We start from the raw sequence: 23,248 nt of genomic DNA, 5'->3' as shown, positions 1-23,248 counted from the left end.
CTCCAAGCCTCATATTTCCTTGCGCAATTTTTCCTAGGGTCCAATGCTTCCACTTGTGTGAATTCCCACCTCACACTGCTCACTTGGCTCAGAATAATTGCACAAACCTAAAGGAGATAAATCCTTTTGCATGGATGTGTTTCCTTTATAGGAAAAATTTATCCAATTGATAGTAGATTCTCCCTCCTCTGATCTCAATGGGGTCTCTGACAGAACTAACATGCATGAGTTATTTATGAGAGAATATTCGGTTACCTAAAGTGCAGCAATTACATGCATGCATGCATTAACTAACTGAACTCACAATTGATTCAATAAACTATTTCGATTAATCTAACTAGACTTGACTCAGTTAACTAAGCCAACTGAATACAACTCAATATCACAACTCATCCTTATATCTTTGATTGATGGATAAATTCCTCAATTAATGGAGAAACTGTTGCATGTCCCCACATAGACTTCATGTTTATTTTTCCTTATCTAATTAACTGAAGATGAATTAATTAATTAATTTACAAACAATTGCTAAGATAAAATTCAAATTTTACTTCACTATTTTAGTTCAGGGACTAAGTAAAATAGGAATCTATTCCAAACTGCTATTTTAAGCAATGTTATTTATAGCACCTCCATTTTTCTTTCCTTGTTGCTATGTCCAATACTGGTAACCGAAATTCTATTTATAGCAATGCTATTTTTAACATTTCTTGTTGCCATTTTCAACATAGAGTTGGTCACATTATGTTGTTGCTGCTAGTTGGTCACATTATGTTGTTGCTTCTATGTGATGGCGATTTGAACTGCTGCTACTATTAAAACATGGATTAGTTGTTGTTTCTTTAGGAGAGAGAGCATTTTTTCAACTATTTTTATTGTCACTTATTGTTAGGTTTCCTTGGGCATGAGTTTATTGTTGCTGCTAAAATGATATGTATACTTCTCTAGTGTGTTGTTGGTCAGGCATAGATTATGTACAGGGGGAGTTTATTGAACATATTTTTTTGTTATTTGTAGGAGTGTTTTTTCTATTCTTATCTTTGAGTAATGTATCCCATTTTTCATCACCTGCATGTGGTTTTTGAGTGAAGGTTCTGGTTTTGTTGATGGATCCCACTGCATGGAGAGGAGCATATAGCATTTGTTCTTGGCATGTTTAGCTCTTTTCCATTGATGTCAAAGTAGGAAAATTTGAGGATGAAGATCAATGTTGAGATGACAGTTTTAGATGGTTGGTTCAACTAGGGTTTTCATCAATGACAAAGGGGGATATTGTTGGCAATTATGTGTGTTGCAATGTTGTAGATGTATTCGTGGTTGGCACTGATGTTAGACTCATAGCATGGGTTGCAAGAGAGTTGGCTTTTATATTTGGCCATAGGTGGCTTGTATTTGGATGATGTGTTGCATTAGTTTTGGCATCTCTACTAGCATGGAGATGTGTGGATGTTTCTATGATTTGCACGTGTTGCATATAGAGTGTGAGCAAAGGATGTCATGGTCATCATGACCATGTTGTTGTGATCATGTTGTTGCATGGAGGTGGATGGTGGTGACGTGTTTGGCTATGAATTGGTTATGCATATGATTGTTTGGTTATACAATGTTACCACAGATGGTTCCCATGGTATTTGTTATGGAAACTAAATGGTTTACTGTAGTATTTGATTGGGAATGAGTAAACTATTACCATTGTATAAGTATTCATGGTATTGGAATTACCATGGTATTAGTATGTGTGCGTGGAATAGGGTGGCACATGATATTACCTTGGTGCATATAGTCTTGGTATTGAAATAATGATGGTATTCTCCCATGGTATTGATTCGGAGAATGCCATGGTACAAGATTCCTTGGTATTGATATAACCATGGTATTTTTCTCTCGAATTGTTGGAGATTACCACAGTACATGTGTCCTTTGTATTGACAATAACCAAGGTATTTTCCTTTGGTATTGGTTTGGAGATTACCCTGGTACAAGTGTCCTCGGTATTAACATAACGAAGGTATTTTCCCATGGTATTGGTTTGGATATTACCATGGTATAGGCGTCCTATGTATTGGCATAACCATGGTATTAACTTGGTGAATTTTTTAGGATATTTTGGATTTTACTTATCTAAAAAAAAAAAAAAAAAAATTGGTGTTGTTGGTTGGTTGGTTTCGTTCCATTGATACTGTGAGGGTATGCCATTGAGAGGGAATTGAGAGTGAGTAGAGATTGCAACAACTACTCACATAGTTTTGTAGTTTTTTATCCAAGTGTTGCATGCAGAAATCAAATATATAATTGATAAGAAAATCATAAGTTACGTGTTGCGGATGGTAGAGAATTAGAATCTTTTGGTGTGTCAGAAAGTAAAGTGTTGGTGTAAGAAGAAGAGAGGAATTTCCCTCCTTTGAGGAAATTTTTTGATTCATATTTTATGTGTAGAACGATGGTGCTGATGGGTCTCTCATGTTGAGAAGATTAAGAACCAAATTTGAAAAATGTTGTTCGCGTGGAGGAAGTGAAGGCATGGAGGCTTCAAAGTAGACAATCATTTGGCATACTAAGTACAAGGACAAAAATTCTCCATCCAATAGGAGTTGGATAGCCGAATGGGAGTTAGGCGAGGATCATTGATCGTGTTGTCCTTCAATAGATGGTATTTCATAGATATGTGAAAGAAACAAATTTCTAAACTTATATGTGTCTGGATATTGTGAAGGAAGCCAAGTCTTCTAGCTTATGGTTGTAAACTGGTCCATCTAAAATATTGTTCAACATATTAATATAAGAATTAAGAAGTGCAACAGCAACATAGTGTTTTTCTCCTTAAATGGTTTCAAATTGAAATACATGTGTTCTTCTGTGTGCATGCTTGTGTTGATGCTTCTCATGGTTATTATATTTTGAGTTTATTACTACTTTCATATTCAGTTAAGCTAATGTTGTGAGTGTGCATGGTTATTTGATATTCGAGTAAAAATAATTAAAATTGATATAAAGGGGGACCACTTCCAATAGTCACTAAATTGTTAGGTTCAACACAATTTATCCACTTTAGTTAGTGCTCTTTTTACTTGATTAAAATGTGGGACAACTCCATTGGTTGTGACATTTCTTTATCCCTTTCTCCTACCTTCCCCAAACCATCTCTACCTATTTTCCATTATCTACCTACTTTTGTTGTCAGATTTCTAATTGTTGTATCCATTAGAGAAGGAAAAAGATATATTTCCTCTGAATTAACTGGCCAGTACCACCTACACACTCGACCTAAATAAAATTCTAGGGATAAACATACGTATAACCCAGGGAATCTACACTTATTTAGGGTAGAGGTAGTGGCAGAGAATCTCACCTTACTAAAATTCACATTAAAGCTCAACTATATGTGGAAGATGGAAGGAAAAAAAAAATCATTGAGGAACTTAAGATAGTGACGAGCCTCATATGAGTTAACCAATGGTCACATAGTGATCAACTATAGGGGTTTAGCCAACCCCTCCAAAAATATGATTCTTAGGGTATTAGTTTATTTAAATTCTCTTGACATCATTTTATTATAGGAGAAATTAGGAGAAGGAGATATACTAATAGAATTGATGGAGAATTTATGTAAAGGTTGGCTCTTTTTAAGTTCTAATGACCAATTTTTTTTCGGGTGGACTTGCCATTGGGCTATAGATTACTTCATTGTGGTTGTAGATTACTTCACTAAATTGGATGAGGCTATGCCTACCTACTCAAAATATGGTGTCACTGTGGCTTTATTATTTTTTGGCCACATCATTGCTAAGTTCGGTGATCGCAATGACATTGTGACTGATCAAGCATCTCACTTTCACAACCATATAATGACTTAATTTGTGGCCAAGTTGTGGTTCCACCATGAGGACTCCTATATGTACTACCATTAAGTTGGTGATTAAGGCAAGATCATCAATCATATCTCGAAAACTATAATCTAATGTATAATTCCAAAGTAAAAAATTAATTGGAACCTAATTCTCATTTCAAACCTTTGGACTTGTCAAACCTCGGTCAAGACCTCTTGAAGGTTCACTCCTTTCTAACTAGTATATTGTGTGGAAGATGTTTTACTCATTGAATATAATATTCCCTCTTTGAAGCTTTCCATTGAAATTCTCTCTAACACTTTAGCCTAGGAAGAACAACTCATTTATTTGGCTTGGCTCAATGAACAACATCGTGATGCTCTCTTAGCTAATGAGGCACATAAAAAAAAGACCAAAAATTCTTATGACATGTTTGTTCAACCTCATATCTTTTCTAAAGGTAGTTTGGTACTAGTCTACAACAAAATTCACGATCAACTTAATGCGAGAAAGTTATAACCAATCTCGCTCAGTCTATATATTGTTAAACATGTATTAAAGAAGGGGACATATCTACTCATTCACTATGATGAGAACACTCTTTCGAAGCCCCATGATGGGCTCTATCAGAAAAAAAGTACTATGTCAACTATTCTAGGCATGGTATCCATTTGTTGGTGGACAATATGCATTCTCAACTAGTGGTATTATTTTGGAAATTATAAGGATTGCCTCAAATAATAGAGAAAAAACATGATATTTAATTGCAACAAGATGTGGCTCAATCTAAAATTGACATATATACATTATTATTATTTGAGAATGAAGGAATGAAAAATAAAGTTGAGGAGTTGCTAAATAAAGGAGTTATTTAACCAGGTACTACTTCAAGTGGATTACCCATTATGCTAGTTCCAAGGAAATATCACACATGGATAATGTGTGGAATTCTAGTAATTGAAGAAAATTGTAATGAACAATCACTACCCTCTACCTCATACTAATGTTTCTTTGGATCAAATGAAAGTACACCTAATTTAACTAAGTTATACATAAGAAGTGGTTATCATGAAGTAAATATTTTTGAATTCAATAGTTGGAAAACTACTTCATAGCCACACAAGGCTAATTCAAGTAGAACATTATGCTGTTTAGGCTTTGTAATGCATTCTATACTTTCATACTAGTTATGAATGATGTAGTTACTGGCCATTCATAGATACTTTTCCAACAATCTACTTGTTTGATATATTTATTTTCAAAAATAGTTAGAAAGAGAAGGTGAATCTTGTTAGGAAATTCATAGATGTTTTGGGAAGGGCTAAATTGTGCCCAAAGATATAAAAAAGTGAATTTAGGAAAACATGTATAGGTGATTTACTGTAACCATTTTGTTGGGTTGTGTTATCTTCTTTCCACGATTAACCTACCTATATTAGGTGGGTTAACCAACCTATGGTTTTTTGCATGGTTTTCGCACATGGTTTTGGACGAAATTGTTTTTGGTACATGGTATTTTGTAGATCCGGTCAAGGGAATTGCGATTATGTTCTAATCCATTGTTAATGGATTGGGGTTTATGGATGCTTCAACATGTATATATATGTATTGTAACATAGAAAGGAACATAATGAAAAGTCAATCTGGTAGTCCCGTTTTGGAATCCAAGGGAAAATCTCTATGTATATTTGTTTTATTTGTTATGTGCTCGCCATTGTTTATTTTCTATTTTTTTTAGAATTCATATGCAGGTAATTTCAATCTGGGGTTAAGACCTACACATTTGAGATTGAAATCAATGAATGTGATAATTCCATGGGAGAAATGATAATTTAGAAGAGGAAACCAATTTGTTACCATAATAAGACCTTCATTGGTGTGTGAGAAACTATCCTACTCATAAAAAAATTGCATTCTTTGGTTTGGAGTGTGAAGAAGTGCAGAATTCTATTTGATTGGAGAAGAGACAATCATCTATACATATCATCAACCTTTGCAGTATCTTCAATGATAAACTAACCTATTATAGTAATGAAATTTCTTTTGGATGGAACTTTTGCATTAATTTCACTTCATCATAACGCATGTGATACATATACAAAAAGAAATTTGTTGATTGTTACCTACACCTTCTATTAATTCAACCATTTCTTTATACCATAGTTCATTACCTCATCGATGTTAAATTGAAAAAATGATTAATTTTAAGGTCATTTATTAAAAACTAAACCATGTTAATAAAAATTGAAGAGCTGGATTATCATATACATGAAATATTTCCATACCATCTTGGTATATTGTTTATTCCAAAATATCAAAGAGTGGGTATAATAAAAGACGCACAAACTTCTCTCATTTTTTATAACTTTTGTGTAGGTAAAACAATATCCTAATAACTGTTGGGTATGCGTTATATTCTTTCCACAACCAACCACATGTGCTACATTGTGTTGGGTGTAGCAGGTGGGGTGGAAACCCCCCATATTAGGGAGTTCGTAAGGGGGCGATAGCCCCCTTCGATGGGGTCTGGGGAAGCACCCCGAGAATTTTAGTTTTATGCAAACCGATAGATGATGGGGTAGATCTACCCATGGTTTTTTGCATTGGGTTTTGCACATCATTTTTGCGATGATGGTTTTTTTCCCATCGTATTTTCTAGATCTATTCAAGGGAGCTAGGGTTATGTTATAATCTAGGGTTAGTGGAGTGGGGTTTATGAATGCATTGACATGTATATATATTTATTGTAACATTGAAAGGAATATAATGAAAATTAAATTTGGTAGTATTGGTTTTGGGATCCAAGGGAAAATCTATATGTTTACTTGTTTTATGTTCTCGCCATTATATATTCTTTTGTTTTAATAATTCATTCACAAGTAATTTATGGACAGGGTTAAAACCTATAATAAAAAAACTATTGTTATTAGGATTGAATGTATGAAACTATGTCAAAATATGAAAAAGGATGTGTGATGTGTGTTGTTAGCAAACCAAATAACAAAAGATTAGGTTTCTTTATGTCACTTCCAATACCTTATCATCCATGCTAAAGTGTGTCAATAGATTTTGCAGGAGTTTTACATATGTCAAAGAAAGACCACGATTAGATATATAATATTATTGATAGATTTAGAAAAGTATGTTCTTTAGTTCCTTGTAAGAAATTAGCTTATATAAAGGGAGTGCAATTTTTTTCTTTTGAAATGTTTGGGTTCCTTTTTGCATTCCACATCCATTATATCTAATCAACACTCTCACTTTCATAAGGAATTATAGTCAAGTATGTGGGACTTAATGTACACTAAGATTTAGAAGAGCACTATGTTTAATCCATAGACATATTAACAAATAGGAATAGACAAGATGATATTAATACACTTACTTTAACAATATTGTAACAAGTGTAAGATTTGCAATGAATTGTAGTATTGCATACAACATGACTGTAATATTGTCATATTTTTATTCACAGTGATGTTTCCTTCTGACACATGCCTTGAATAATTTCATAAGCCTCATCTAGTTTTCGTTGTTAGGAGAGATTTAGTGGTAGATGAATGTAATAATGAAAACAAATCGAAGAATTAATTATGAAGATCTTATTGCTTATTTAGATAGAGAGGTTTTCCAATCCCCCTCAAAACATTCCACCCAACCAAGTTTCCCTTCCAGGAATTAGGGTCCATGTTGGCCACTATCCTCTTTAGGTTTAATATGTTTAATTATGATGAATATTAAATCAATTAAAAATATTGAAAAAGTACCTAGGTTGGTCATCGTAGAATTTATAATCTTAATTCACTATTACAAAAATGTGGGTATGAAAAAGTGATGTTAGAAAGGGGAAGATGATTGAAGAAATTAGAAGTGTAGGAAAGTGAATGGAAATTATACCTTGCAATTAGAAAAGAATATCTACATATTAATAAATTTGTATGATCATTGGAGGTTAAGAAAATATTATTGTGTTGTTTTTATGTAGGTTGTTTCAAGAGGATATTGGGGAAGCTAAGAGTACCATAGGCAATGGATTTTTCCCTCCTCCCCCTTTAAAATGATTTCATAAGATACATCTTAAGATAAACTCTTGATTTTGAATGTACGTTGAAGAAAGGTTAGGCAAGAGTTTGAGGGATTGAACCACATCTTGGTGTATACACACATAAGCACTTTTGTTTGTCTATTTTTGACCATGAATTAATTTAATATATGTAAACCAAATTTATAGTTTGTTTGTATGATGGATCCTACTTTTGTTTGATTCCTTCATATAAGTCGATTTCATATTTAAATGAGAAGTCCCTTGTTTGCGAGAGTACAAAAACATATCTCCATTTAGTAACAGAAGATAGATTGAAGGCCATTATTTGATGTAAAGGTGAAATGGTGTACTTGTTTTTTTTTTAGCTTGATCAAATCATTAATTGAAGTGGATATAGAAACATAGACCATATTAGTGAACTCCATTGTCAATTTTTTGCATACATATTATATCATTTCTCAAATCTAGGAATGTCAATAGAAGAATTAACAAATTTTGACGAGAAGAAAAACTACATGATTTGGTTGCGTCTCTCAAATTTATTAATGAATATTTGAGGAGAAGCTATAACAGAGGAATTATAGGATAAGTTATAGGATTTTCGTTAATCTAAGAGGGAAACATTTCATGTTGAAGAAGCTATATTTTGTTAACATTTACATTGGTTACTGTTACTATTTCAGAATAGTGATTCTACGTTTTTAATTTAATTACCAATGGTTATTAGGTGGATGGTAGGGATTTAACCTCCATAGAATATTAGTATAAAATATCAAAGGTTTATATTTATTTACAAGGTAGTTATGCCCTTTTTCCATTTTAACTAAATTGATTGATTAAAAAAATTTGATATGAACTAGTGCCATATGAAGTGAATTATATTTTTTAGGGTATGTGGTATTGATAAGCCATAGTATTAGTCCATGGTATTATAACAAAGTCTATTTAAAGATTAAGAATATCAATGGTAAAGTTTGGGAAGTGTTTTGATGCATATTATCGATTGATTCCTATTGGTGTTTACCAGCCATTTAGTTTATATGGTTTTACTATTAATATTTCTAATTAAGATCACTGCATAAATTTATGATCCTCTTTACTAAAATATTGTGATAGTCTAATTGTAGCTAGAGGGAGTAACTCACACACCTTAATTTTTTATTATGTGGTATCATTGTTCATATAAGAGGAAATGAGGTATAAAAACATGGATAGTTAGAGAACATATGTGATATCTACAAGGGAAATTCTTAGAATAAAATAAGAATATTTTCTTAAATGGGATATCTAAATTTAGAGATAGATATAAACCTCCAAGAAAATTCTTGAAAATATTTTAGAAATGACTTAGACAAAGGTATGAAAAGAAGAATTGTAGTTCCAAAAGTTTGGAAGGGATATTATGATGGTTCCTCGACAGAAGGAAGACCTCCTTAGAGGAAGGAAGTCTTCTTGGATTCTTCAGTGCACATGTAGGTCATGATGTATGACTAATCAACTTAGGTGCACCTTTTCATACAAATCCCCATAGGGAGTTGTTTTGAACATACAAAATTTATAATGGAGGTATTTATACGAGGATTCTTATAGTGTGGTATAGTTCCTTATAAATGTGATGCAAAAGCATCAACAACATTCTTGATGGTAATGCAAGAAAACCGAAAATATGGTTGAGGGTAAGCCAACAAAATCTAGAGCATGGTTGATGTTGAGAAGACAAAACCTAAAACATGGTTGCATATGAGATGAGAAAACCCAAGGTGATTATGATAGTAATGTAGGGGGAATTAAAGATATAGGTATATATACATGTATATTGAAGGACAATTGAATGAATCATGTACACACAAGGCATCCTAGTAGATTGATGCTTGTAGCGGTTAGTTACACATGCACTTTAGTGGACGTTTGTTTCTTTATATGGATGCCAATCATTTTTTGAAATGAATGTTAATTCCAATTTGACCAAAAAGAGACTTTGCTTATCAAGGTTAATACATGTGCTCGTTAAGGGGTTGTGTTAGATTTACAAATATAGTTGTGCTAGGTGTGATGATTTTTATGTAAACAAGTTTTTTTTGAGTCTCTAGGAGGTTGTTAGATCTAGTTGTGTTGATAGATATTTCCCATAACTAGATTCTTTGTTGGGTCCCTATAATACTAGTGATTACCCCATTACTATTGTAGTTGAATCCCTTATTAATATTGTTGTGCCCCTATTGTTTCCATATTGTTATTACTGTGCCCCATAGAATCCCACTATTGTTATTTTTGTGGCTTTATATTATTATTGTTAGGTCGGTTGGGTTATATTGTGACTCCATAGACTCCTATATATAGAAAGGAGGTTTTGTCATTTGAATCATCCAAGAATTGCTCATTTTCGTAATGTAAAGGAGGTTTCCCCCTCGAAGAGGCTGAATTCTAAGGCGTTGATCTCTCTTTCTATCTTTTTGTGAGCTGTTTTCATAACATTTGGAATTAGATCTCTGGATTCTAGGGTTTCATTGCTCCAAACAGGTCATCGTGGCATTTTCGCTATAACTTTTTTCTGCGATGTTTCAAAATCTAAAAAAAAACCCATTTGAGAATAAATCATGCTGAACCTCAGGTCTAAATTTCAGAGCTTTTTATGCTATATTTGCGAAGATATGATCTGAGGAAGTTGGCCTTTTTGCAGACTCTTGAATTACATTCCAAACAGGTGACCTGGGGAAAATCGTCATAACTTTCTCTCTGAGCATCAGATTGAAATTTCGTAAGAAGGTACAGAAATAGGATGGACAATAGTTTCCTGTGTATATTTTTTAGAGCCAAAAGTCGAAACAGTGACTCGTGGCACGTCGTACAATTTCGCTCTACTGAACTAGTCTATAATCAGGTCGTCTTGGGAGATTGTGCATAACTCCTGCTTGGAGAATCAAATTTGGATCAGACTAGTGGCATTGGAAAGAGGACACATAGGGCTACTATAGGTCACAATTCCAGAACTCGATGATTCAAAATTAAAGAGATACATCAGATTCAATATCAAGCTTCTACAAAGTGAAAAAAGGTGTGTAGTTTTTTTTTAATTTTTGCATATGCTTGGTTTGAAAAATTAGTTTGAATCAGTAATTGATGCCCCAAGGAAAGAAAACAAGTCCTTTCTTTTCTTTGCACTTGATTCTAAATTTGGATATGAGGTTGACTTCTTTGAAGGGAAAGTGCATAAATCTCTTAAAATTTTGGTGGTTTTAGGTTTTGAGGGTTCCTCTAACTCTGTGGTCCTCTGTGGTGTTGTGTTTGAGATTGTGTTGCACTGAGATAGTTTTCACAACTTTTTTTGATTTGGATCTTGAGAGATCGAATTTCTCTATGAAATATGTGTTCATCTACCATATTGACACACAATGTTCATAGGCCCTTCTAATGAATGCTTTAATTTCTTTTGCCTCAAACTCTCGTTGACTCAAAGAAGAAAAAAATACTCTTTTATCCATTTTGGAGACTTTCGAGATATGGCTAGGATGGAACTTTGTTTCCCATTAAAGAATTGTTGTGAATTTCTATTTAATGGACTTGTCTTCTCCCACCAAATATTTTATTTTGTCCTCAAGATCAACATTCTATTGAAATCATGTGCAAATTTTGTCTATTTCTTTATAAAACTTAGCCTTCTCTTTTCTCAATATTTCTCTTGCTTGTGTTTCTTGCACCTTAAAAACCTACAACTTGCTCTCTGCTTCATGCCCTTGAATTGACTGAAAATTACGACTTTTGATTTTTTCTTTCAATGCTGACATCATGGTCACAATGTTGTTGTCATATTATTCCTTCAATATTTGGATTTGTTGTCCATGTTCTTTTTTGATTGCCTACATGTCTACAGAGTGTTTCAGTTTTAGTTCATTCACCTGATTTTGGTGTTCATTTTGCAAATTATCTCCTTCAATGGTGAACCCAACTACACACATTGTGGAATGCTTCTACCAAATTTCTCCACTGAAAGATTTAGCTTTCTCAATTTCACTTCCTATATGTTTTATCTTCTGTAGACTATTCTTGTAGGGAGTGGAAAATTTGCCAACATGGTGTTGGCTGCAATTGACAAAGGCTCCAAGACCCTGGGAGGATTCTTTAGCTCTTTCCACAACATTTCCTATTTCTTTTTAGCTGAATTATGGAATGGTTTCATAACTTTCAAGATTTCGTTTTTTCATTTTCTTTGACAACTGACTTGGTTTGAGCACTAACATAATACTTAGTCAAGGATCGGACGGTTTCACAAATAGTTTGTACTTCAGTGACAAAATTAAATGAAAAATACTCTAGAGGGATTTTCATAGAAATTGGAGTCATGGATGTGTCATGATAGGTCTACAGAATAGATATTTGGTTACTTCGTTCTTGTTTTTTAGGACACTCTTTTTCTCTGCTAGAGAAGGTGGTGAATGTTGACACAAGGGTGCTCATAATTTTCTCTTCTTTCTTTGTGTCAATGTGCATAACAACTTCCTCATTAATTTTTTTTCACTGTATATCTACCTTGCATGGGTGATCTTAGATATCAATAATAGTGACATTGCTTTGAGATGAACTCTATTTTCCTATTGCATGTTCTTTCTATGATGTCTCCTATTTCTGATCTATGAGTTTTGTGTTCCTTTTAGCCTATTGATTTGTCTTAGTGTCCATATCTTTCTCTTTACTACTTCATGATTTTGATGTGCCTATGTTTGGAACTATAAAAGAAAGATCAAGAAAATTTTCACGTTGAGTTTCTTCTATTTTTGCAGAGGACAAAACAAGATCTGAAATAATGTCATTGAAATTGTATTTCAGAAGCTCAAGAGGTCTCATCTCTTTATTTGCAATGTTTGCATGAAGGATCTTCTAGTTAAGGAAGTCCTCATAAAGCATGTATTTAAATTGTTGGATTTTAGTTCTATCCTTACTACTAAACAGATGCCCTTTTTGAAAATCCTCATCAAGATTATCAATATTAATGAAAATTTCATCAAAGAGGGTCTGCTAGTGTCTATAGTTTTTGATGTATTTGACATCACTATAATTGTCATTGATGATTCTGTGAGGGTCATACCGATGAACGGGCAATGAGTAAAACCAAACATAGTTGATTTATTTTCCTTTGTTAAATGCACGTCCTCGATCCTTGAGGCAAACTTTTCCAAAGTGAATTTGAAGTTGGCCAGATTTTCTTCTCAAGTTTGTTGAATTTCCAAGCTTGTCCATTAAAGGTAGTTTGATTAGCTACCTCTATTAAACCTAGCCTCTCTGAAATATATCTAGGAAGGAGATGAAGAATGACTTCATTTCCATAAAATCTGATATGTGCGAATATTTATTCAATGGAGAAGTCTCTTGTAAGGCCTCTTTAAGGAATTCACTATCTTTGGGAGGGTTTTCTTCAAATAGAATATGATGGAAATGAAGCATCACATAATTGAAAATGTTGTAAAAGTGAAATTTGAAGTTACCTTCCCACAAAATTGTGGTGTGATTTTATATAGGGTTTTTTTGATTGACTCGGTAGTTCCATTCATGAGAGGAAACAAAATACAAGCAATTATTATATCATTCATGTAGGCTGAAATGCAAAAGAGGTGATCATGTCTTGGAGGATACATGATGAAAAACGTAAGGGAATTTTTTATATTCTAAGAAATAATTTCAGCCCAATTGAAACACTTTAAATCATTTGGTAGGTTGTGCATTGAAGCCATCCATTAAAATTTGCAATGCTTAGGGTCTTCCTCTTAGGTCTTTTGAAAATGATGATCAGATATTATTTTGATGCCTTAAGTTTCAAGCCTTCTTTATCTTCTCGCAACTAATTTTTGAGAATTTTGTCATAATTTCCTTCACACTTCCTTAACACTGTGTTGTTGAATTTGTCGAGATTCTCTATGTTCAAGGAGATTTTGGGAGGACTAAGCTTGTAAATTTCATAAAGTACTTTCAAATTCCAAGTGGCTATAACATTTTTGTTGCCATGGATTATACAGTTTGTGGGAACATTCATAGGTCACATGGCCCATGAAACCATGTCGTAATAAGGAAAGGTTTGGGCCCTAGAAACAACTTTATGTAGTTTTGCACATCTGATTTTTTCAAACTGATATTTTTTTTCCTCACATGAGGTTTTAGAATTTAGCCATCTTCTATTCTCAAATAAATTATAAATTTCTTCCCACTTCATGATCCATACCATTTGCATCTTGAACGTGGTGTCATAGCTGAGGGCTTTGTTGATATTGAAAAGCTCTGGTTTAGGATTTTCTACACATTGTAGGTGTTATTTGATGTGTTGTGTGACCTGCTACGGGGTCATGGATTTACCTTTTTTTCCCATCTTATCCCTACAGATGAATAAAAAAAATTGAAGTTTGTATGAGATGTATGAAATTAATTGATGCAATTGTGTATGACAGTGTATGTTTACTAGAAATCAAGAGGGTTGCAGTGAATTTGAAACTGACAGTATGTAATCAGGGATAATTTTCAGAGTACCACTCTAAATGGGGTGTGAAAAAGAGAGTGCAAAATAAGGAGTGAAATGTAGGAAAGTTTCTATATTTTCTTGATTTCCTTAGGATGCCCGACAATAAATTCACATGACATGTGTTAATTAATCATTCAAGTGGTGAGATGTTTCAACCACTTGCATCCAAAAATTGAGGTGAGATTCTTTGGTGAGAATTATGGGAATGTTTTTTCTAAGTGGCAGCTTCCTATTTTAGTGTTTGCTTAAAACAAATAAGTAGGGAAACATGAAAGGTAATTATGGTTGAGACATACCAAAATATAATTTATTGCTATTTGGAGCATAAGGAAGTTGCTAACCTTAAACGTGGTGCGGGTATTAGTGAGGTTGACAGTAAGGAGGTCGGGTGTGGAGAATTACAAAGTTCATATTTTTTGGGTGTCTTCTCGTGTGGCATTATAGTCAGGAGTCAAAAGGTCAGGGATATGGGAATTATTTTTTGTGAAATAGAAAGATGTGGTGCCCGACTTTCGAAGAAGGTGGCAAGTCAAGTGGTTGGAGGTCGAGACGGTCTTGATCTAATGTATAGTATGGCAGATAGCATGATACTGACACGCATCATAGTTGGGATAAAAGGGAATTCGAGATTCAAGAGGTCGGTAAGGCAGATAGCTCCATGCTAACATGCATCGTAGTTGGGATAAAAGGGAAGTCGAGAGTCGGGAGGTCGGGAATACACAAAATTCAGGAGTCGAGGAAGGAGAATGTTCTTTCATTGTGTTTTGGTGTGCGGCCTCACATTGGCGAAGAGGAGAGTCAGAAGATTGGGAATGCCGCTAGTGCTTTATGGAATAAAAAGTTCTATCCTCCCATCTTCAACCTATGAAATGGGCGGCTAGTCGAGTGGCCGGAAATCAAGATGTTCTTTTTTTGATGTATATTATAGCAGATAGCGACAATCAGATGTGGACCATAAACGAGTTAGGAGGGAGGTCAATAAAAGAGGGGAGTCCAGATGAAAAGAAATTCAGGAGCGAAAAGTCGGGGTAAACAATTCTTGTTTCGTTTTATTGCACTATGCGACCGAATACCAATTAGGAGGGGAGTCAGGTTGAGAACATGTTTGTTGTTATGTGAAATAGGAAAGTCCGATGTCTGACCTACATGTAAATATAATGTTTTTTTTTCAATTTAAATTTAATAATAATAACAATATTTTAATTTTAATTTATTTTATAGGTTGGAATTTTTTTCATGTTTGCAATTTTTTTTTTCCTTTTTATTTATTTAAGAAAAAATAATTCACAAGATTTAAACCTTTTCTTTTTACTTTTTATTTATTTGGGAAATATTTATTTTTTTCTTTCTATTTATATGGAAAAATTTTAATTCACATGATTTACTTTTTATTTATTGGAAAAATATTCACTTGAGATTTTTTTTTTATCCTTTCTATTTATTTTGAAAAATATTTATTTGGGAATTTTTGTTTTTTATTTATTTGGGAAACTTTTTATTTATTTGGAAAAAAATTATTTATTTGGCAATTTTTTTTTGGGAATTTTTTTTTGAAACTTTTTATTTATTTGAGAAATATTTACTTTAGTTTATATTTGGGAATTACTTTAGTTTATATTTGGGAAATATTTGAAGTCCAGCAGAGTCACATTATTTATTTAGGAATTTGTTTGGAAGCTTAGAGGATTTATTTTTAGTTTTCGGATGTTTTATAATTCTAGAAATTGTTAATTTTTTTTTGGATAAAATTGTTTTATTTGAAGTTTAGAAGATTAATTTATTGTTTTGGCATATTTTTATATTTTTAAAAATTGTTATTTTTTTTTTTGAAAACTTGGAGTTAGTTTTTGGTTTTCGAATATTTTTATATGTTTAGAAATTGAGAATTTATGAAACAACTAGTTTTGAATAAAAATAAACACATTAATTATTCAAAACTAAAAACAATAATAATTATGATTAAAATTAAAAATCATAATTATTCAAAAATAAAGAAATCATAATAATAATCCTCATTAAAAATAAAAATGATAATTATTCAAAACTAAAAAAGATAATAATAATAATGGTGATTAAAACTAAAAATGGTAATTATTCAAAACTAAAAGAAATCATAGTAATAATCATGATTAGAAATAAAAATTATAATTATTTAAAACTAAAAATGATAACCGTTTAAAACTAAAAGAATCATAATAATAATCAATTAAAAATAAAAATGATAATTATTCAAAATTAAAAAATCATAATAATAATCCTGATTAAACTAAAAATAATAATTATTCAAAACTAAAAAATCATAATAATAATCATGATTAAACTAAAAATAATAATTATTCAAAAATAAATATGATAAAATAATTATGATTAAAATTAAAAATAATAATTATATAAAACTATAATTATGATTAAAACTAAAAATTATAATCCTTTAAAACTAAAAATAATTATGCTAATTACGATTAAAACTTAAAATGCTAATTATTTAAAACTATAAAAATTATAATAATAATCATGATTAAAAATAAAAATAATACTAATAATAATAAATATAAAAGAAAATTGTTACACATAAATTAGATTATAATAAGAAATAAACTCTGCCAATTTCAACCATGAAAATAATAATAATATATATAAAAGCGATAGTTATTCAAAACTAAACCTGACAATTATTTAAAATTAAATAAATCATAATAATTATGATTAAAAATAAAAATGAAAGTTATTGAAAGCTAAAAATGATAATAATAATCATGATTATTATGATGAAGATAATAATGATAAATATAAAAAACGATAATTATTCAAAAGTAAAAATCATAATAATAATCATGATTTTTATGATGAAAATAGTAGTAATAAATTTAAAAATATAGTTATTCAAAAATAAAAATGATATTAATAATCATAATTATTTTTAAAATAATAATAATAAATATAAATATAAAAAAAAATTGGTTACAAATACATTACATTATAAAAAGAAGTAAACTCTGAATTTTAATCACATTGATAAATATGGTTGTGGTTGGGGATGTTATTGTCATTGATAGATATACATTAGGTAAATGTGGTTGGTTGTGCTTAGGGATGTTATTGTCATTGATAGATATACATTAGGTAAATGTGGTTGTGGATGTCATTGATGGTTATGTAATTGTGGAATTCATTGATGTTTATGTGGTTCTAGATGTTATTGATAAATATACATCTCATAAGTGTAATTGTGGATGTCATTGATAAATATACATCAAATAAATGTGGTTGTGGATCTTGTTGATAGATATACATCCCATAAATGTGGTTGTGGATGACAATGATGCTTATAGATGCCATCGATAAATATACATCCGATAAATGTGGTTGATAAATATAGTTGTGGGATATCATTAATAGATATACATCCGATAAATGTAATTGGTAAATGTGGTTGTGGATGACAATGATGCTTATAGATGTCATTGATAAATATACATGATAAATGTCATTGATAAATATACATGTGATAAATGTGGTTGATAAATATATTTGTGAGATGTCATTGATAGATATACATGGATAAATGTAATTGATAAATGTGGTTGTCGGGTGTCGTTGATAAATATATTGTAATTGATAAATGTGGTTGTGGATGTCAATGAGGAATATAGATGTAATTTTGTAATTGATAAATGTGATTGTGGATGACAATGATGCTTATAGATGTCATTGATAAATATACATGCGATAAATGTTGTTGATAAATATAGTTGTCAGATGTCATTGATAGATATATGTCAGATAAATGTAATTGATAAATGTGGTTGTGGATGACAATGATGATTATAGATGTTACTGATAAATATACATGCGATAAATGTGGTTGATAAATGTTGTTGATAAATATGGTTGTGGGATGTCATTGATATGACATGTTGTTGATAAATATAGTTGTCAGATGTCATTGATAGATATATGTCAGATAAATGTAATTGATAAATGTGGTTGTGGATGACAATGATGATTATAGATGTTACTGATAAATATACATGCGATAAATGTGGTTGATAAATGTTGTTGATAAATATGGTTGTGGGATGTCATTGATATGTATGTCAGATAAATGTAATGTAGTTGTGGATAAATGTAATGTAGTTGTAGATGACAATGATGCTTATAGATGTTATTGAGCGATAAATGTGGTTGATATGCGATAAATGTGGTTGTGGGATGTCATTAATAAATATATATCCTATAAATGTAATTGATAAATGTGGTATATATAAATGTAATTGATAAATGTGGTTGTGGATGACAATGATGCTTATAGATGTCATTGATAAATATACATGGGATAAATATAGTTGTGGGATGTCATTGATAAATATATATCTGATAATTTAAATATAATTGATAAATGTGGTTGTAAGATGTCATTTGATAAATATATATTCGAGGTTGTGGATAAATGTAATTGATAAATGTGGTTGTGGATGACAATGATCCTTGTAGATGTCATTGATAAATATACATAGCATAAATATAGTTGTGGGATGTCATTGATAAATATACATCCGATAAATGTAATTGATAAATGTGGTTGTGAGATGGCATTTGATAAATATATATCAAAATATATATTCGATAATTGTGGTTGTGGATAAATGTAATTGATAAATGTGGTTGTGGATAAATGTAATTGATAAATGCGGTTGTGGATGACAATGATGCTTGTAGATGTCATTGATAAATATACATAGCATAAATATAGTTGTGGAATGTCATTGATAAATATACATCCCATAAATGTAATTGATAAATTCATTGCAATATACATCCGATAAATGTAATTGATAAATTCATTGCAATCTTCAAAAGAAAATAATGCGCTAACTTCCAATGTGTTATTATGTATGTGTGGGGCTAGGAAAAAGCTATGAAAGGAAAAGAAATTCTGAAAGGAAATTCAAAAATGTTTCTTGCCTATAGTTTAGGCAACCAAATATAAAATATATATTTCTTTCATGCCTATGTATTCTACCACTTTATGAACAAATTTCTTTGGCTTTAAAACGAGGCATTCCAAATTCCAACGATGTATGAAGTACAGGCCATGTAAAAACGCAATGGTGGCAAGTTTTTTCTCTTGCATTGCATGGTCAGTAAGGAAATATTTTCCATGATGATATGAAACTACGCTAAACATTCGAATATATTGATGAAGGAAAAAAAACATAACCGTTGAATAACACGAAAAACAAGAAGGAAATCGTTTGAACCCATACACATGCCAAAAGAAAATGATTCAGGCCCATGAAAACATTCCAAGTACAAATACCGTAACAGGGAATATACTATCGCATTTACCTGTCTAAGAACATCTCTTCAAATAAAATGATATTTATATGACAACATCTGAGTCGAGAACACTTAGCTAACAGTCAGAAAGGTGAATTATGAATGAAGTCTGCTCTGGCATAACCTGATAAATTAACGAAACATTCTAACGAATCAAGAAAATATAAAACCCACCCTTCCCCATCTATCATTCAAATTTTATCACACCTCACAGTCCGGTTTTATGGCAGTTTTTCCAAATCTTCATTTAGCATAACGACCAATGCTGATTGGCGTTTATTCATGGTAGATATTTATACAAATGTTCGCACGCTGAATGTACATCTTCTCATCAGGTGATCAAAATTCCCTTACATTTCGCGTATATAAACTAATAACCAAGAAGTACATCTTCAGATGGAAAACCAAGAAGTATAATTACAGGACTTATTTGTCTCCTTCTCTATATATATATATTCAAGGGCACTTGGGTCTGGGCACTTGGGTCTATTGCCATGTGTTTTCAGGCTGGCATAGCAGGGGCAGAGATCCTGATTTCCCAATTGGCCAGGAGGAACACACTTGCATCTGGAACAACATGTACTACATGCTCTTAAACCATAGTTACCAAATTCGCCCGAATCGGGCTAAAAAATTCGAAAATTCGCCCATTCGATACGAATACCGTATTATTCGATGAAATTCGATTCGGTTTTCAACGATGGTTAAATGAAAAATTAAACGCGTCAAAATCTGTGGTGGGTGGTTTATGTAGACGGAGCAGAGTGTTCATTCACTATGAGAGAATGTGAATGGTGGAACAAATATGGGTAGGATGGGATCCGGACCGAAGGAAAGACACTGGAAAATCAGAATGGACTCGGAAAGTTCATAATTTCTAATTTTATTATTATTTTAATGGCCTTTTTTTGTTACACTGAATTTGTAAGAGTTTGTTACTGAATTTGTAAGAGTTTGTTAATTTGCAATAGATGTTAATTTTGCGATTATTATTTTTAAAAATGTTTATATTTATTAGGAAGGGTTTTTCATAAATCAGTTTTAAAATTAGAAAAATATTTTAGATTTAAATTTAGAAATAAAGAAGTATGGAAGGGAAGTTTAATTTTGCTATTATTATTTTTAAAAATGTTTATTATTTTTAAAAATGTTTATATTTATTACTAAGGATTTTCCATAAATCAGTTTTAAAATTAGAAAAATATTTTAGATTTAAATTTAGAAATAAAGAAGTATGGAAGGGAAGTTTTTTTGGTGAATTGTATTTTAAAGTTATTATATTATCTAATTTATTGGATTTTATTCAAAATTCAAAACTAATTTAAAAAAAAAATCTGAAAATATCACTTTACAACAAGAAATTTTTTAAAATGATAATTTTTAAGATGTATAGTGTCGATTTTTTTTCAAATTAAAATTTTCTATTCGATTTTTTAAAATGATAATTTTTAAGATGTATAGTGTCGATTTTTTTTCAAATTAAAATTTTCTATTCGATTTTTTAAAATGATAATTTTTAAGATGTATAGTGTCGATTTTTTTTCAAATTAAAATTTTCTATTCGAATTTTTATCCTATAGTATCCAATCTAATTCAAACTTGGTAACTATGTCTTAAACAATCTAATTCAAACTTGGTAACTATGTCTTAAACACATGTTATGACGGGATGCTTTTGAGCATCTTTCTCCACATGCTGCCCGGCAATCTGCGTAATAGAATTACAGTATTGAAACAAAGTTGATCATGAGAAGGATCGGCGTGGAATTATACTCACGAGTTAAAACAAGTAATTACATCAACAGTAGAGGCTGAGATAACCAACAGATGATGAAGATAAACCCTGGAAAAGTTGAAGCAACAACAAAAGATCCCTAAGATGAGAGTTGAAATGAAAAGAAAACGTTGACAGAGATAACAACACCATCAACGGAGAAATGATGCCTTGAACTGCTAGAAAAGGTTAATCAATAATAAACTCATCACAGCTACGATGAGTCTTGAATTCACCAAAATCATTAATAAAAACGACAAATGATGCAGAAAATAACGTTGAAATCCTGGGAAACCGTGAAATAGTTCAAGCACCAACAAAAGATCCCCATCATGGGTCTTGAATTGTAAAAATAAAATTGAGAGCGATAAGAGAAGCATAGCCAAATGGCGCTGTTGATGAGCCTAGATTTGCGTGAAAAGGTTAATTAAAAAAAAACAATCATGACAGCTACTTTGAGCTGTGAATTCACCAAAATGGTTAACAATAATAGCAAATGATGTACAAGCGTTGAATTTAACAAAATAATAACAACAAACGATGTGCAAGCTGAAGCTCGAATTCTTAGGAAACGATGTACAAGAAAAAACTTGTATTGTTAGGAAATGCATGGAAATAAGTTACAGATAAAATTGACGCGCAAGGTGAACCATGAAATCCCAAGGTGAACCATGAAATCCCAAGGGAAAGTTAAAACAACGAACAAATTTTACGATGTTCATAGAGATAAAATAAACTTTGAAGCCAATTTAAGGGAGAATAATCTGAAATCTACTACAAACAACAAATTGATTATGGTAATCATCATAATCAAATTTGAATGGACAAAAAGGTGTTGAAGCAGCAGTAAAAATATGAATACATTCACATGTAAAACAAAAAAAAGAAAATTATACGATATACAATTATAAATAACAACTATGAATAGAATAGAATACAAGCTACGACCCACCTATGGTCTTCATAAAGCTTAATGAGTTATCAATCTAACCATTATAATAATACGATAGTATATATAGTCCGACTTTCAGAGCATATACCTATGGTCTGAAGAAGCATCCTCTTGGCCCCATTTCTTTGGAGCTATAACCAACGAAAAGGGAAACTCAATGTTATTATTTAGATATGGGCATTCCAAATGTCTTCATGAACATAACTCCCAATTCATTTAGTGGTAGATTTATACTCACCCGAACTGCGGTTGAAGCTCTGATCTCGGCAGCTTGCGCATACTTCTGTTTCATCAACGAGTAATGAATTACTGATGTAAATTCAGACTTCTAAGAGCCAAAGTATATGAAAAAGGAAAACAGTCAATTAAAAATGTAAAATATTGAAATGGCTATATCGAGGAACACTTGTTACCTGACCAAGTACCATCATTAGAAGACATATGACAAGCAGCCTGCCTGCAGAAGCCATGGAAGCTGCTGTCTGTCTAACTGAGTATACAAACAGAGAAGAATATTTTCAGACACAGGCAACAAGAAGTAAAAGTCCTGCTGTATAGATTCCTATACAATATACGTCATCTTTCTTCTCAGTTTGCAATGCAGTGGAATGTAGAGGATGTTATCAATTTATAGGGAGGAGAGGAAAGATAAATCCCGTTTGTGCCCCCATGTTGTTGGGTTTATTTTGATTAAATTTCCAACGGGGAAGTAAGTACCATCTCATCAGCAGCTTACAATTGTTTGATCAATTGATTCTCAACGCTTCTTACGTGTTTCCCACTCCCGCTTACAGAAAATATAACGT

At 31.7% G+C, this 23,248-nt stretch overlaps 1 protein-coding gene across 1 annotated transcript; it reads right to left on the bottom strand.

Moving 5' to 3' along the window:
- Positions 1-19,800: 19,800 nt before the first annotated feature.
- On the bottom strand, positions 19,801-23,002 carry LOC149212936 (gibberellin-regulated protein 10-like). Its single transcript, XM_089388875.1, has 6 exons — positions 22,847-23,002; positions 22,687-22,725; positions 22,531-22,573; positions 21,359-21,424; positions 20,184-20,306; positions 19,801-19,841 (listed from the first exon to the last, which is right to left on the bottom strand). Exons 1-6 carry the CDS (start codon positions 22,910-22,912, stop codon positions 19,801-19,803), a joined length of 378 nt encoding a protein of 125 aa, XP_089245001.1. The 5' UTR covers positions 22,913-23,002.
- Between the last annotated feature and the right edge of the window lie 246 nt (positions 23,003-23,248).

This window comes from Pinus tabuliformis, chromosome 1_1 (genome assembly GCF_031772625.1).
Source record: "Pinus tabuliformis cultivar Carrire ecotype Pingquan chromosome 1_1, CPIR1, whole genome shotgun sequence".
In the NCBI taxonomy this organism is placed as follows: domain Eukaryota; kingdom Viridiplantae; phylum Streptophyta; class Pinopsida; order Pinales; family Pinaceae; genus Pinus; species Pinus tabuliformis.
This window is presented reverse-complemented; position numbering and strand designations above follow the sequence as displayed.